Source organism: Hippoglossus hippoglossus, chromosome 21 (genome assembly GCF_009819705.1).
Source record: "Hippoglossus hippoglossus isolate fHipHip1 chromosome 21, fHipHip1.pri, whole genome shotgun sequence".
Taxonomy (NCBI): domain Eukaryota; kingdom Metazoa; phylum Chordata; class Actinopteri; order Pleuronectiformes; family Pleuronectidae; genus Hippoglossus; species Hippoglossus hippoglossus.
In genome coordinates, this window is record NC_047171.1 from 19883630 (window position 1) to 19899913 (window position 16284).

Sequence of the window (16284 nt, forward strand, 5' to 3'; positions counted from 1 at the left end):
GCGCAGGTTCTGAGAGAGGGCAACACGGTAAAAAGTCAAATAATTGTGAATGTTTGAACATTATTGGTAATAAATGTTGAAATACAGGGACAAAAAGCTCAGGAACTGATACTAAATGCATCACGATCAGCAATAACGTTGGAGCAACATTAATTCCTCCACTACCACCCAACTCTTACTTTAGTGTGAAACAGCTGATGGGCAACATCAACCATCGTCCACTGGAGTGTTGACGAACTGAGGTCTCGGATGCCAGCTTGTCCCAATGTGCTGGTCGCTGCCAAATACCGTTAGTCCCGCTCCCAGAACTCCCCGTCTCCCTGCCGTGAATCTCAAACCGACTTCTTGTCACTTAACCGTGAATGCACTTGTGTAAATTTGAGAATTTTTATTTAATATAATTTAAAAGAAAAAAAAACTACCTATTTTTTTTTTGTTGCAGAAGATTTTTTTTCTCTTCAGTTTTCTCAAATATACACAAATAATCTGAAGTGAGGTCAAGAGTTGATTTCTGATTCAGGGGGCCGCCCTTTTTCTGTTCCCTCCCCCCCCTTGGACAGGGACCAAAATCTGCCATACTTGTCTTTGTTTGTGAAGAGGCCGCTACCAAAAGAGTATTTTGAATACACTGTAAAGATGTAAATAACCCTAGAGTACTATTTAAAGAGAATGTCCTGCGTAAAATGGCCTTTTTGTAAGTATTTCCATGAATAAAGTTTCTATTTTACACTGTGAAGGGCCATGTAAATAAAGTGTTATGTATAGATGTGACTCTGTGTGTGTTTGTGCATCAGGCAGAAACTTGACTTTAATCCACAATAATGAAAGAATAAGCATCAAAACAGCCCAAAATGTAAAAACATGTATTAAAATTTTATTTACAGATATGTACAAAAATATTGTCCCTCTTCCTGAAGTGTCCGTGGACCCTCCTGTTGGTCCACAAATAAATACCAGTAGTGAAATAGGGGTCGGGGTATGAATGAATTTCAGGGTGCTTGGTCCGCTGGGTTCATCACTCGGCCCATGAATAAGACGGATCCTAAAATCAGGAACATTAAGTTTAAAGGATCATACCACAGTTTTATTCTCCAAGTCACTTTCTATAGAATGTATCAGATAATTTCCCTGAAGACATGGGTCCTATGTCATAGACTTTAAATAAAGATAGACGACATGACGGCTTCCCAAAAGTGAAGCCACACTATCTTGATCGCCCCCTGGTGGCTGGCTGCAGTAAACCCTTCCTCCTATACTGGGATATTTTAGCTTTATCTCTGTACAACATGAGGAAGAGGAGACACATTGTCAATGTTTATTCACAGTTTATACGTCTATCACTGATTCTAGACCATAGAATGTAAATAAAGATGAACATCGTGTCGCCACTTCCTCCCACTGTACAAAAATGAAGCCAAAAAATCCCACACACGGGTGCTGCTGCCATCTTTTGGCGTAATTTGGAGCCAGAGTCTGTGATGTAGTGATCATGGTGTGGAGCGGCGGTATCAAGGTCCCGCCAATACACATGCTCGACCAATCATGAGTCAGTCTCAGCAGCCATTCATGACGTTCACTACGTTTTTAGAACTAATTAAAACCAATTAGAATTAGGCCAAATAATTAATTTGGCCTATGTCCCATTCTCTAATATGGAGGAGGCAGAGGTGCTGTCATGTCGTCCATCTGTGGCTTTCTGACATCACCACTAGAGGTCCCCAAAGACAGAAATATTTCAATCCTGCACATTTGGGGTTTAACTTTAAATTAATTATATTTAATAATATCACTGACCTCTTTTGAATCTTTACTGGTTTTGTTTTTGTTGTATTTGTTTCTACAGTCCAGATTATTTGTTTCGTAAATTTCTTGATGCTATAGAATCTTCAGCAGATGTGTTTGAGTGGTGTAATCCATCAATCATATCAAGTTCACATACATTTTTGACAAGCCTAAGAATAAGTTTTACAACTGTGACCAAAAACTATTAAGCAAAAAAATGTGTCCATCTCTCAGTACTTTACGACTTCCTGCTCTGTCTGACTCTCAGCTCTAAACCCACGTTGTTCCCACTGAGGACATAAATCTTTCAAACAATAGCTCACGGATACAGTTTCATCATTACAAAAACAGCTGGACAGCTTTTTATTATATATAAACTATTTAGAGCTGTGGATTTATGCACAATTGATGTATTTATGGTAGGAGGATTGATTCAAAATGAAGCATATGATAATTGCAGTGAAGGAATGTCACCCAGTTCCTCCGTGTGCCTCACTGATATGTAATATTTGTAAGTTTAGGGACAACAGCGGAGTCACAGAGGAATATGATGCAGTCTTGGACTTTGGATACCCAGAGAGTTATGGTTGTTTTAAACTCAAATTGATGCAGACTTCAAGTTCATTTTGATGCATCACACAATTCATGCAGGTCTCAGGTATCTGGTGGTAGAGTTCTTTGAAAAAAAATCACTGCAACACAATTTGCACGATGATGTAAACGATAGTGGAGCTAAATCATGCAGAACATCTGGAATGGTCATTTCCGGAGGCCTCCCTGCAGCCTGGACTGTGAACAGTTGGACTTATTTACAGTGAGAAGTAAATACCTGTGTTAACCTGTCGCAGCAGAAACAAGAACGGCCGGTCCGCCTTGAAAACAGGAGCACGGGATCGTTTCAGTAGCACCATAGCTGCAAAAGAAATTCCTTTTTTAGCAAACCTTCCATTGTGCTCTGTCTTATTATCAGTGCTACAGGATGTGTCCTGTCTACCTGTGGCAGCAGCTGCCTTTGTCCCGTCTTCTGTGACTTCTATCCTCACTTCATGGAAAGCATCAGACACATAAAGGCCCTCCTCCACTGCAGAGAGAAACAAACTGTCAGCTACAGTAACCACTGTTTGACCTGCGACCTACAAGAACTGTGATAAAAATCAATATTGTCTGATGTATTGACCTGAAATCCCGGTGAAGTCAGCTGCTGTCGGGTTAAAGGCGTCACTGATGCCCATGGCGGGAAGCACCGACCTCAGGTTAAACTTGTTCTGCATCCTGAACCTGTAAATACCAGAGGGGAAAAAAAGAGTTTGTACATCCTCTCCATCAAGTCTGTTCAGTTGAGTACTCTATTGTTCCGCTAGTGGACATTTGGCTTGTAGCAGAGCACAGATAAAAAAAAAATATGTACAACAATAACACATGATACAACAATAAAGCAATAGAAGAACAAATAAAAGCAATAAAATAATGTTTTAAAAAGTTTTAAAACTGAATGTAAGATTTGTGTGTTTAATTTACCGCTCGAATAAATTCAGGATTCATATTTCACTTGGTACAAAAGAAAATTGTAATCTTTTGCCCATTGACCTGAGGGGAGGAGGAAATGAAGGGGGTATTCTTGCTTCTCTAGAATTGATCTACACTTGGTGATGAGTCATCTAAATCAATATTTTAATAGAAGCGTGTGATCTCCACCTGGGCAGGAAAATGTCCATCTTGGTTCTGCGTAGGCCAGTGTCCCAGGACGCCAGTTGGCGAGCGTTGAGCTGGGAGTCGAGGGTGGACAGCGGCGTCTTCCTCTCGCTGGGCAGGACCACCTGCAGGCTCAGCGAGCGGCCCAGGTAAGGCAGCTCCAACACGGTGTAACGCAGGTCTGAGGCCGTCCTGAACTGACCTGCAAACAAGTTCACATGTGCAACTTAAAACATCTTTCCACTGATTCATTGTTATTTTCACACCGTCAGGATTACGCAAAAACTCCTGAACAGATTTCCTGATGGAAGGACGAGACGTGAGCTAAGAAAGATCCCATTAAATGTTGGTGTGGATTTGGATTAACAGACTAACATTTTTTAACATTATGAGATAAGAATTTTCACAAATTTCACAAGCAGTAATGCATTGATCTCGATGAAAACAATCGGACATATTTAGGGAACTGATAGTTATGAGTGTGCGCAATTTGGCTGGGAACAAAATTAAAATCTGGATCTAGCGGATTTAAATATGGTTTCATAAGGGGACTATTGGGCCTCGGCGGGGTTTGCACTCTACTGAGAGCCATTCTGGTTTCATTTGTTTATTACATTGTCAAATATCAAAACGCTTTTTACCACTGACCTAATTAAAGACCTGAAATTGCACATTTTTCCTGAATTGATGGATGATGGATAGATGTATGGATAGAAGGATGGATGGATGGATGGATGGATGGATGGATGGATGGATGGAAGGATGGATGGATGGATGGATGGATGGATGGATGAATTGACGGAGGGATGCTGTCTCTTACCGAAGCTGACCTCTGTGGCCTGGTACATCATGGGCACCTTGATGGCGCTCCCGTCGGAGAGGGTGAAGGGCAGGTTCTGGGTGTTGGTGAAGAGGAAGTGTTTCTGCCAGACGCCCCTGAAGGCCACCGTGTTGACCAGGGCCATCTGCAGCCGGTGGCCCCACCACAGAGCCTCCGTCTGGGCCTCGCCCGAGCCCGACAGCTCCCCGCTGCTGCTTCCTGCCTGGAGGGGCCACGTCTCATCTGGAAGTAAACAAGGGAGGGTCAGAGTTGAATGATAACGTCAGGTGGTCAGCAAATCATCTTTCAGAAGTCAGCAATCTCCACAGTACGTAACGCATGGGGTCAGATGCAATGAAAAGAGGAATGTGAAAATGTTACTGATAACTGACTTTAAGGTTTCTGTAAATGACACCATGACATTACGGTAGAGAAAACATAAAAAACACGAGTCAGTCATCAAACATCTCAGGCGCTGGTAAAAATCACATTTCCCTTTTTTTACTTTCCTTAAATTATACTTTTCTCCTGCGAGAAAGTCTATTCTCTAATAGAAATAAAAATATCTTTGGCTGAACTGGTCCTTATCAATTGCTTACAGTATGGTCACAAGCAAAATCCAAGCAGTGCCCCGAATTTTATAATTATAAGTTAAGCTGCTTACATTGATTTTTGTAGTGACTCAGAAGCAGATGAATAAAAATAAATAAAATATAATAAACTAAACAAAGCCCCACACACATTATCTCTTTGTATATATTTGTTTTTATCAGAAAAGATTTTATGAATGTTGTTTTTGTGTTTGTGTGTACCTTCATTTTATTCTCCTTTGTTTTACGAACTGGTTATTCTCTTTTTTTGCTTTTCTTTAAATTTGCAATTTTTCTCTCTGTTTTTCGTTTTGCAATAATAAATAAAATTATATAGATAAAGTTGTTTTTTATTTATTTTTGTATTATGATAACAACGAAATAAAAGCCACTATAACGCTGATAACTCTAATGAAAGTGTTAGTGGTTGATGCAGAAACAGAGCCAGAGTTTCTTCCCACTGGAGTCTCATTTTTAGCTCCAAAGGAAAACAAATCTGCCTCTGGGGCGAACTAGTTGTTAACTTTCCCTGTTCTCAGTTTGGTGTGTGGGTATCATGCAGTGGGTTTATCAGAGCATGTTTGTTGGTTGAAAACAGCTGCCTGCAGCACGTCTAAGTGAATGAGCCATAAAACCAAAACAAGGAGCTGAAACAGACTAAAGGAACCGGCATTAATTTCATTATAAGATTCTGAAATTGACTTTGAACTGTTTTATAAAGATGGATTACCATGGTTGTGGGCCGGTCTCTCCTGCGGGCTGCGGGTGTGGTTGGGTTGGCTGAAGTTGGCCCGGACCACACTGGTGTTGGCCCAGACGGCTGCGTGCTGTGTGAACCCAGTCAGGAGCTGGACACCACTCTGGATGAATAACGTGCACGTCTGCTGCAGCCACATCCCCTGGCTGGTGTTGCTCACGTCACCCTGGGAGTGCAACAGGAGGTCATGTACCTGAGCGTCTGTGAGACAGGAAAACATGGAGGACAGGTCAGATGTGGTGGAACGTCACGAGCAGCGCGAGGTTTATGAAGCAAGTTCAAACTTCGTAGCTGTGTAAGAAAACCAATATGCACAGGAAAGGTTTTTGCTCTGCTTTCACATCTCATCACATCATCATCACTGCTGCTGCAAAAGCCGTGAGTAAAAGTCTTGTTATATCCCCACGATAAAATAATCATGACTTCAATTTTTCAGCTCAACAACCTCTTGCTTTTTTTTGGCAACAATTTACTTGAAGTCACAGCATCTTCCTGCAGAAACGTGCAAAAGAAAAACTGAGTTTAATTAATTTGAGCTTTGGTTAATGTACTCTCAATCTCTCATAGCCTGAGGAACTCCAAACATTCACAGATGAAACGATCCTCAGTAAAATGTTCTCTCATGGTGTTTGGCATCTTCACTATTTCCTGACATTTTATAGACAAAACAAATATATAAAACAGTTCCAGCCGAAACCTGACTGTGATGTTTTTCAAGCTAAGCCATGGTTCTTAACCAGATCCCAGTATCATCCACCTCCGTCCCGGACCTCCATCATGTGTGTGAGATCACATCATGGACGTAAAAGAAACAGCCGCTGGAAATCACTCTTTGTTTGTAATGAAACACAGTGACCTCTCGACCCCGGGGCCAAGCTGCAGGAGTGGTTAATGAGATTAGAGTTGGTGTGGAGGCAGGTATTACCGCTCCAGACACCACTGAGCTCTGTAGGGCCAACAGCAGCTGCAGCACCGCTCCACACCACCTGGCACCAGCAGCACTGAGGGCCACCGACCACCTCTCCACCTTCGCTCTCACAGCATGAGGAGCAGCTCATGCAAACTCAAGAAAAACCCTTTCTCCCTTCAGACGGACCCTACCGTTGACGTTGTAACCCAGCGTCCCCTCCAGCTGAGCGAGCGTGTTGCCCCTGGCCCCAAACTGCAGCAGGCCCAGAGACAGGGAGACGCTCACAGGAGACACGATCAGGTTGGAGTTGTTCTCCGTCTCGGTGAGCGTCTGGTAGAGGCTGAGGGCGAACCTGGTGTGCAGCGCTCCCATGCTCTCCTGCAGGCTGCCGTTACAGTGGCTCCTCTCCACCAACCAGAAGCAAATAAGGAGTGAAGCCACCGGCAGGCGACGCATTTCCTCAGAGCCTCAGGAGGGGAAGTGTCCTCAGGGTGCAACAGGTGGTCTGGAAAACAAAATCCTGCAAGAAAAGAAGATATATTAAATCTGGTTCAGAGCTGTCACCCAGTGGACAGTCGTGATATGATCATATTGCAGAAACTCTTGATTTGCACGTGTGAAAACCTCATTGCATTGAACATTTGCAATATCGTGATAATCGACACTAACATTGGGCATTTTAAGACATAGTCCAGAAGAAAACACTGTGAGTGCTGCCTGTTCAACATAAAATAGTTTATTTACATATTTGTATTGTTTATTAATTGTGTTTTGGTACAAAATATATGCAAATAAGTATCACTGTGAGAAAGCCAAAGCAAAGTGCTTGCAGTCTATAGGTCTATAGGTTTATCAGCAGTTGCAAAAAGTAACTAATTGCAGTACTTAAGTACTTTAATTGAGTGTACGCTATATTAAACATATACTCTGTCGAAATAATAAAGGAGCATACATATTGACAATGATTGATTGTATCATTATTACTATGATAGTAAACAATTTGTGATAAAACTTGGCTTTGCAGATTATGTTTTTAAAATACTTTTCTTCCAATTTTCATAATGTATGATTATCTTGTAAAATACATTTGTACATTGATTAAATTACCCTGCAGAATATCAAGTGGTCAAAACTAGATCTTACTTAAGTGCAATATCAAGAATGATGCTATGATATATTTTTAGTTTTACCCTCGATAACCTTCACTTCAATTATACTTTCATACATGTTACTCTATTTTTAAAAGCAGAACTTGAATATGTTTGTACTTATAAGTTGTTGGAAACTATATTCTCAGCATTACAAGGTCAAAAACAAATAAACATAAATGCCACAATAAGATAATTGATTGGAATTCAGACTTAATTGACTGTCTTGTCCTTGTCACTATCATTTCAAAGTGCATGTTCCTCTGATGTGATGCAGATGAGGGTTTCAGCTCCTACCTGCAGACGGCTGAGGTGAGTCCGTGTGAGTCCAGCGACCCTCCAGCCTGTGCAGCGGGAGAAGTGTCCTCTTGTCCCCGGCTGTCAGTCTGTCTCACTGAGGCAGCCTGCAGTCATAAGACCGTGTTTAAAGGGGAACGCTCCGCCGGTCTCCGTCGGCGATGTCCGTACCACTCGTCCGGGACTCCTGCCTCCCCGGGGCTATAAGGAGCCAGGCGGAGGGAGGCATGTCACCGAGCAGCAAATCCCAAACCAGGCAAAAACACACACTCACGCGCGCACTGCACAACACGGCACGCGCGCACGCTCTTTGAAATTTTAATTATAGGCCATAATTTGTTGGAAACTATTATTAGGCCTCAGAAAGACATTCCAGTGAGATGAATAAAATAATTGGATAATTAAAAAGTGTAAAATGATTGTAAGTATGATGCAGAATAAAAAGAAATATGATGTGAAACATAATTAACTTCTTCTCTTTTCCCTGTGGTATTCTACCACAATTTTTAAGGTTAGCTTAGCATAAAGACTGGAAACAGAGGGGAACAGCTAGCCCAGCTCTGGAATCCACATACCAGCAATTAATTAATCAAATAACGAATATAGTCCATCACATTTAAAACCATGTGTATGATCTAATGTGTCAATTAATAAATGATAAGACACCATTAACAAAGACTTTGCAGCTGTAATTAATGGCTTTATGAAAGGTTAATAAATAGTTTATTGGTGCTTCATAAATCAGTATGAGTCACAATGAGAAAAAGGTTGTGGCGTAACCCTTTGTTAGCACACCAATTCACGTAGTCTACAGTTATAAAGTCCTTAACATTGGGCACCATGTTTCTCACTGTCTTCATTTCATAGTCAAGCCATTAATAATGGTAGTGGGGTTCTCAATCTGTGTTAATCCATCATTCAATTCATAACGGAATCCTAAGAGGTGACTAATCAATAATAAAGGGTTCTTCTGTAATAAATCAAATCTGTAGTACTAAATATTGAGTTTTATGTAAATGCATTTGCTCCAGATGTGTCTTTTAAAAGGTCAGTGCTCAATACATTGAAGAGGAAGAATTAAAGGTTGATCATCGAGGTGTCTAGAGGAGAATTTCCCACAATCTGGCAACCAAAATGTTGTTTTTGTGAGAAGTAACTCTCCAATCCATAAAGCATTTCTAATAATTTATTAACCATTCAGAAAGCAAATGTGTTTTTGAAGATAGCAACTGCTTCCACTCTTTGAGATTAGCTGGCGGTAGCTCTCATATTTTAAAGCAGCAGAATCTTGTTCATCGTTACTCCTGATCGTGCAAATTTATCACAGTGGCCACTTGCGGTACTGCAACTGGTGAACCAAGAGGCATTTTTCCCCTGACCGCCAAAATCCAGAAACCACCGACAGGAAACCTCAACCTCCGAGCACAGTCAGTTCTTCCTCTTTCAACTATTCATTCGGATTCACAGAGGTTTTGCTTTTACAAAATTGTCCTGCAACCTAGACAAGTTATTTTGTATATGTGTGACACTTCCCAATGTAAAGTCTACTACATGAGCTGCACAAAGCAAAAGCAAATATGGACGCTACTAAAAAGTTAATTTTAGTTTATTGATTTTTTGCCATGGAATTTGTGAAGCACTTTGTAAGTTATTATTATTATCTGGCTGGTCTATTTGTCTAAGAAAATGCATTGAATTTGGTCCATATTCCTTCATAATTGATCAATTACCACAAGGCAGTAGAGAAGTGAGGGGCAACTAACAACTTTTTGTCCCCAGGGCCCCCAAAGAAAAATGAATGGCATGGGGACACACAAATGTAATAGAAAGAGCATTTCTAAACTGGTCTCTGTAACTTGAAATGGTGTTTACAACTACGTAGTATATCATAATATATTTGTTTGATTTAAAACATTTTCCATGGACTTTCCTTTTCGGGTTATAAATTCTCACTCACACACTAAGACATCTGTTGTGTTATACAAGTCATTTGTCCTTTTGTTGTGTTGATCAAAGGACATTTCTGCCCCGAGCGCCACGCTGCTGCGTCAGCGTTTCTAATTGGTGTTACTCTGTGGAATGTGGACGGACGGACTCACTCATCGTGGACGTGTTGGGACGAGGATGCAGCGCAACAAGGGCCTTTTTCAGAGGGTGTCAATTAAATTTAAAGGTAAAGTCAACTGAGATCAATCACTCTTTTAAAACTGAAAATCGTAACAAGAAAAGATAAAATGAAAACAAAACTAAAGTCAAGAGGACATAAATTGTTTTATTATGTTATATATTCAGAAATAAATAATCCTAAGAAACCTAAAGACACAAGAGTCTACAGCCAGATGCTAACAGCTCTGTGAGGCTGTTCTCAAGCACAGCAGCAGCCTCCTTTAAGCTAAATGCTAACACTAGCATGGAAATGTGCCGACACATCTCAATTATTTCCACATTCACCATCTTAATGTTAGCATGTCAGCTAATGTCAGCATGCTTACATTAAGCTAGATCATTGTGATGCCAATAAAGGAAAAGTCAAGGGCGATGTCATTATGCTACATCATCTGGGGACCATGAATTTTAAAAACAAGAGTCTACAGTCATGCTAGCAGCTCTGTGAGGCTGTTCTCAAGCACAGAAGTAGCCTACTTTGAGCTAAATGCTAACACTAGCAATGAAATATCCTAACACATCTCAATGTTTTCCACGTTTCACCATCATAATTTAGCATGTCAGCATGCTAACATTAAGCTAATCAGACCATCGTGATGGCATTGAAGGAAAAATCAAGGGAAACGTCATCATCTGGAGACCATGAATTTATTTTGGACATCTAGTCTAGCAGCTCTGTGTGGCTGCACTAAAATACACAAGTGCTTTGAGCTAAATGCTAACACTTGCGTTGAATTATGCTAACATGCCAATGCTTTGTAGTTCTCATGTTTTCCATGTTTATCATCTTCATTTAGAATGTCAGCATGCTTACATTAAGCCAATCGGCGCAAGATGAGTAGTTTGACCTGATGATGGCGCTACAGTAAAAGTTACGTGATCGCCAAAGTTACAGTTCATCCACAGGGGAACATGAATGTTTGTAGTTGTTGAAAAATTTCACTCAAAACCTCAGATTTCAACTTCATGGTGGCCCTGAAGGAAAAACAGGGGATTGCATTACATCGTCTGGGGACCATGCATTTTGTGCCAATTCAATCAATTCAATTCATATATATATTAACCCTGAAACACTTTGACATGCACTTTATTACAGCAGAACAAAGACTGAAGAACTGGTGATAGTGATGTACTATCCCCGTATTTCACCTAAAATCAATCTGCAGTGCAGTGATCTCCCCTCGACTGTCCCTCTTAATTGGGGAAATGACAGTCAGCAAAATAAATTGTGGACATTTTTTCCCATGAAGGAAAGAACATGATTGGTAGCTATCAGGTATTTGGCTGCTTTGTCTGACAGGGGATTCCGGCCATTACTGGACTTGACTAATTAGTGGAGCCATGGCTCGGCTTCATTAAATGTAATCGCCACATTCTTTAAAACCCAACGCCCCGACTGCGGACGCCGGAATTTGGAATTTTAAGGACGGAGGAGATGAGACGTCACGGTAACTGACCAAAGACAATCATCTGAAGAGATGCCACCACAAACAGCAGCTTTTTATCTTGGCGGTCGTGAGGCCTTTGGAGGAACATTATGTTTAGAGGTTCATATTTGTGAAGGAGAAATAATGATTTGTGCTCTCTGTGTCTGATCCCTGGAGCGACTACACAGCAAAGTGCCGCTGCTTAAGGTCTTGGGGTGGAGGGTGGAGCAGAGCTTAGGAGGCCTCGGCCTGACAAGACCCGCATGCTCTTCACTCATCTGTGCAGGTGGTGATGTGGCCTTGGCACTATTTCATTACAACTTGCTAATATTAACAACACAGTCACCCTCAGTGCTCTTTGAGCTGCGAGTTCACCCCACTGTTTGGTCAGCTGCCACTCGGTTGCAGCCCGGCCAAGCTGAGGTACTGACCCGGCATGCCAACATGTTTCAGGCTGCATCCAATACTGAGCCGTCTCTACAAGCCAATGACAAATCAAGAAGAAACTCTTTAAAAGGATTTGAAGACAAAGCACATACCTCCGCCCAAACCCGACAGTCCTGTAAAATGCAATCAAGCAGCATCAAATCATGCACACTCATAGATATCAGTCCTCTTAATATACCTGCTTTTTTCCTCCAGGTTCATCAAGTATTTCTTAGGAAATTTATGAAAATAACACAATTTTATGCAGCTATTCATCGTACTCCAGAGGATGAATCTGAATGATGAAGATGAATTTGTTTAGTCTATAAAATATCTATATAGTTTATCCTTTGGGGTGTATTTGGAGCCAATCCAAGCTGACAGAGACAAACAACCAATCACATCCTCAGGCTATTTAGAGTCTCCAATTAACCCGAGATGCAACTCAGCCAATCACGTTCAAACTCAAACGATCAGAAAAAGACTACTATGATTTTACAGAATAGTTTATTTTGACTGGTGAAAGAAACACATTTGAATTTTGACGAGAAATACAGCAAATACTCACCTGTGAGAAGCTCAAACCAGCAAACTGAGCGAAATAAAAAATCTCTAACAGTTGTTGATTTATTTTCGATTCAACAGACTTCAACTGTTTACTTTTTTCCTGCATCTGTCTTTGGTCACAAGATGTCATAATAATTTTAAGATTCAAAAGTCGTCTCTAGTGCAGTTACAATAGTTTCAGGCAGTCGTCATGATAGAAAGTGAACATTTCAGTGTAAGTTGGTAGGTGTTAATGTCATGTAAGAAATGTCCATAACAATGATACTAATTCCCAACACGTGCATGTCAGTCTGTTTCCAGCAGCTTATTGTCGTTGCTCCATGAGAATTTCTCCTTCCATCACCAAATATGTGCATTGATGATTGTCTGTGTGACTCTGCGACGCCTCCACCTTTCTCCACACAGCAGCAACTTAATCCCTAACTGGTGGAGACTGTCCCCAGGCTCTCCATTCACACCTCTCCAACCCGTGACCTTTGACCGGGCAGGGGAAAGAAATGATAATGAATGGAGAGGGAGGAGAGGGTGGAGGAGTTCACAGAAGAAACTGCACCACAAACACACTCTGGGGTTTGATTCCTTGTGTTTCAAGGTTCATCCAACTAAGAGGAAAGCACCCGAAGAAGGAATTATGACAACAACAGAAGAAGAGTAGAGGAAAGACTGAAGAAGAAGTTGTCTTGTAACCGAAATGATTTATTTGTCATTATACATAGCTAAAGAAAGTGAAAAGAAAATCCTGAATCTGCTGCTTAATTGCATCGGCACCAAAATTTAAGGGGTTCTTCTTGGGCCCAGGCCCCAACCCTCTGCTGGGTATAAGAATCGGTTTAGTAGTTTTTGTGTAATCCTGCAAATATCAAAAATCAAAGCTGCATCACATTGCATACACAAAATAGCAAACCTCTTTATGTACCTGATTATTTTCATGAATATGAATGCCTTGTTTTCTGGGAAAAAACATAAAAATGAAAAAAAAGGCCAAATGTTAAATTAAATGGTAAAAAAATCCTGGATCCTTTATTCAGGTTGGCGCCAAAATTTAATGGATTCTTTCAAAGCCCATGTCTCATCCTTCCACCAAGTTTGGAGGAAATATGTTCACTGGTTTCTGCATAATCCTGCGGACAAACAAACCAACCAACAAACAAACATAAAACATATCGTCCATTGCGGAGGTAACAATGAAAAAGGGGAAGCAGATGTCAAGAGGAAGCAGATTACAATAAAGATGAACAAGACTGAGACAAGAAGATAACGATAAAAACAAGGAGTAAAAAGAAGAAAAGTAGAAATACTGGCAAAGTTACGAATATTGCAAATGCATAGTCAGTTTTGACGTAGCCTGTATGAATGAAATTTGTGATTCCTCAGCAGAGATGCACTGAACACAGCACACGACTAAGGACTGACTCATTCTGCTTCACCTCCAGTGCCCTACTTCCCTTCGAGCTCCGGGGCCTTTGGGCCGTTCAGGCGGGGAAGGATTAGAGGGGATGCTGGTGTGTGGGGCCGGGCCAGGCTGCAACAACGCCGGTGTCGCCAGAGCGATCTGCCAGGTACGCCACGGCGGATTAGAGCCACTAGTGCTGGCACTGGGAGAGGGGCGACGTGAGGGGACGTGTCCCACAGAGGCTTCACCCAGCAGGAGCACGAGCGTGGCCCCGAAGAACCATGGGAAAAATGTCGGCTGTTGTTATTTTAGTGACAACACAGCAGCTGATGATGATGGTGATGATGATGAAGTCATGAGGGAAAAATAAATGTTCTTTAATGTTGAAGCAAAGAAGAATCAAACAGCCAGGAAAAGAGTTAAGATCACGTTGGTCCTGTGAACAGTAAATCAGGTTTGGGAAACTTTAAAAGATCAAGTTATTGAACTGTTGAATAGTTGGACTTGTAGAAACGTGTTGTTTTTGTTGCTCTACAGCTCCATCTGCTGCCATTTAGTGCTAAAGGGAAAAGCTCTCTTCTGTATTGATGATGCAGTTCAGGTCGGTGAGGACTGAGTCATATAATAATAATAATAATAATAATAATAATAATAATAAACACTGATAGCTAATATGAAAACCACAACACAATCTTCAATAGAGGTTATATCACATATATTACCCAAGTAAAACATATGTATACTTGAATAGTGTACACTTGTATACATTGTGCACATGAATATAGTAATGTATTTGATTTTATGATTTATATATATTTTGTCTTTTTCTTACTGCATATTTTTTATAACATTGCTCTTAATGCTGAGCTGACCGGTTCTCTTGCCCAACTCTTTTTATTTTGCTGTTCACCTTGTGTGGACTAACACATGGCAATAAAACCTGAAACATGGTAAAAAGTCTCATGTTGAGATGTCGTCCGCCTTCATGCACAAACTGTAAGAATTACAAACTGTTGTATAAAGTTTGTCAAAGTCTCAGGATTTTAACTTGCAGACTGATTTGTTTCCCAGGCCTCCTCATGTGTGACCTCTGCACTGTAGAAGTAATACACTACCTTGCTCTCCATGTTGATTGGTCCATGATGACATCACCTCTGCAGGGCTGCAAGGAGTCTTCGCCATGACTTCGCCATGACAACCGGTGATTCCCCTCCTCGGACTGGATGGAGACCCCACCCCCCCCACACACACCTGTTTAAGTACTCAGACTTTGGAGAACAGCAGGTTTCACAGGCTGAGGTTGTTAAAGATACCCCAGACACACAGACACAGACACAGAGACACAGACAGACAGACAGAGACACAGACAGACAGAGACACAGACACAGACAGACAGAGACACAGAGACACAGACACAGAGACACAGACACAGACACAGACACACACACACACACACACGCACACACGCACGCACACTTCAAATAAAATCCTTTGCCTCAAAGATGAACACAAGAGGACAGCACTGAACTGCTTTATAAAGATGTTATGGTGGCTGCTGGTCAAGTCTTGGACAGACTCGAAAACATAATGCCTCGGTCACCACTGTGGAGGCATGACAAAATCCTTAAAAGGTGACGCAGATATTTCACCTCACTATTGTTCATGGTGACCCCCACTGTCAGCATGTCAAGTTTCAGAAGATTTGACTGTAGAGTTTTTGAGAAAATGAAAGGCAAAGTTGGCTACTTTTTCATTATATCACTCATAACTTGCTTGTATCGATTTTTTTGAATCCTTGAGAGGTGACCTTTGGCTACCAAAATCAAGTAACTTAATCCTTGACGCCAAGTGATTGTTTGTGCCAAATGTCAAAGGACACTTGATGGCATTCCAGAGATATCACCCTCACAAGGGGAACAATGTGCTTTGAGGTCACCTTGACCTTTGACCACCAACATCTAATGAGGTCATCCTTGAGTCCAAGTGAATATTTGTAACAAATTTGAGGAAATTCCCTGAAGGCATTCTTGAGATATTGCGTTCACAGGAATGAGACGGACGGACAACACGGACAAACATAAAGCCTCTGGCAAACTGCAGTCACCAGCGCGGAGGCATACAAATCTCACAAGGTGCTCTGATACCTTTTCTATCACCCTGATGAAAGCCAATGAGCTGCAAAGCATATACATGGGTTTTTAAATTATCTTTACCATGCATTCGCCACACTAAAGAAGGATTATAACTTTTTCCACAGCCACAGTGACTTGGTTTATTTATTTATTTTATGCATCTAAATAAAAGAATCC

The 16284-nt window shown here is 41.2% G+C and overlaps 1 protein-coding gene across 1 annotated transcript; it reads right to left on the bottom strand.

Moving 5' to 3' along the window:
• Nucleotides 1-433: 433 nt before the first annotated feature.
• serpine3 (serpin peptidase inhibitor, clade E (nexin, plasminogen activator inhibitor type 1), member 3) lies at nt 434-8237 on the bottom strand. Its single transcript, XM_034574326.1, has 9 exons — nt 7997-8237; nt 6743-7071; nt 5615-5842; nt 4295-4537; nt 3478-3676; nt 2960-3060; nt 2777-2863; nt 2612-2695; nt 434-1042 (listed from the first exon to the last, which is right to left on the bottom strand). The coding sequence occupies exons 2-9, from the start codon at nt 7005-7007 to the stop codon at nt 990-992; spliced, it is 1260 nt and encodes a 419-aa protein (XP_034430217.1). The 5' UTR covers nt 7008-7071; nt 7997-8237; the 3' UTR covers nt 434-989.
• Nucleotides 8238-16284: the final 8047 nt, after the last annotated feature.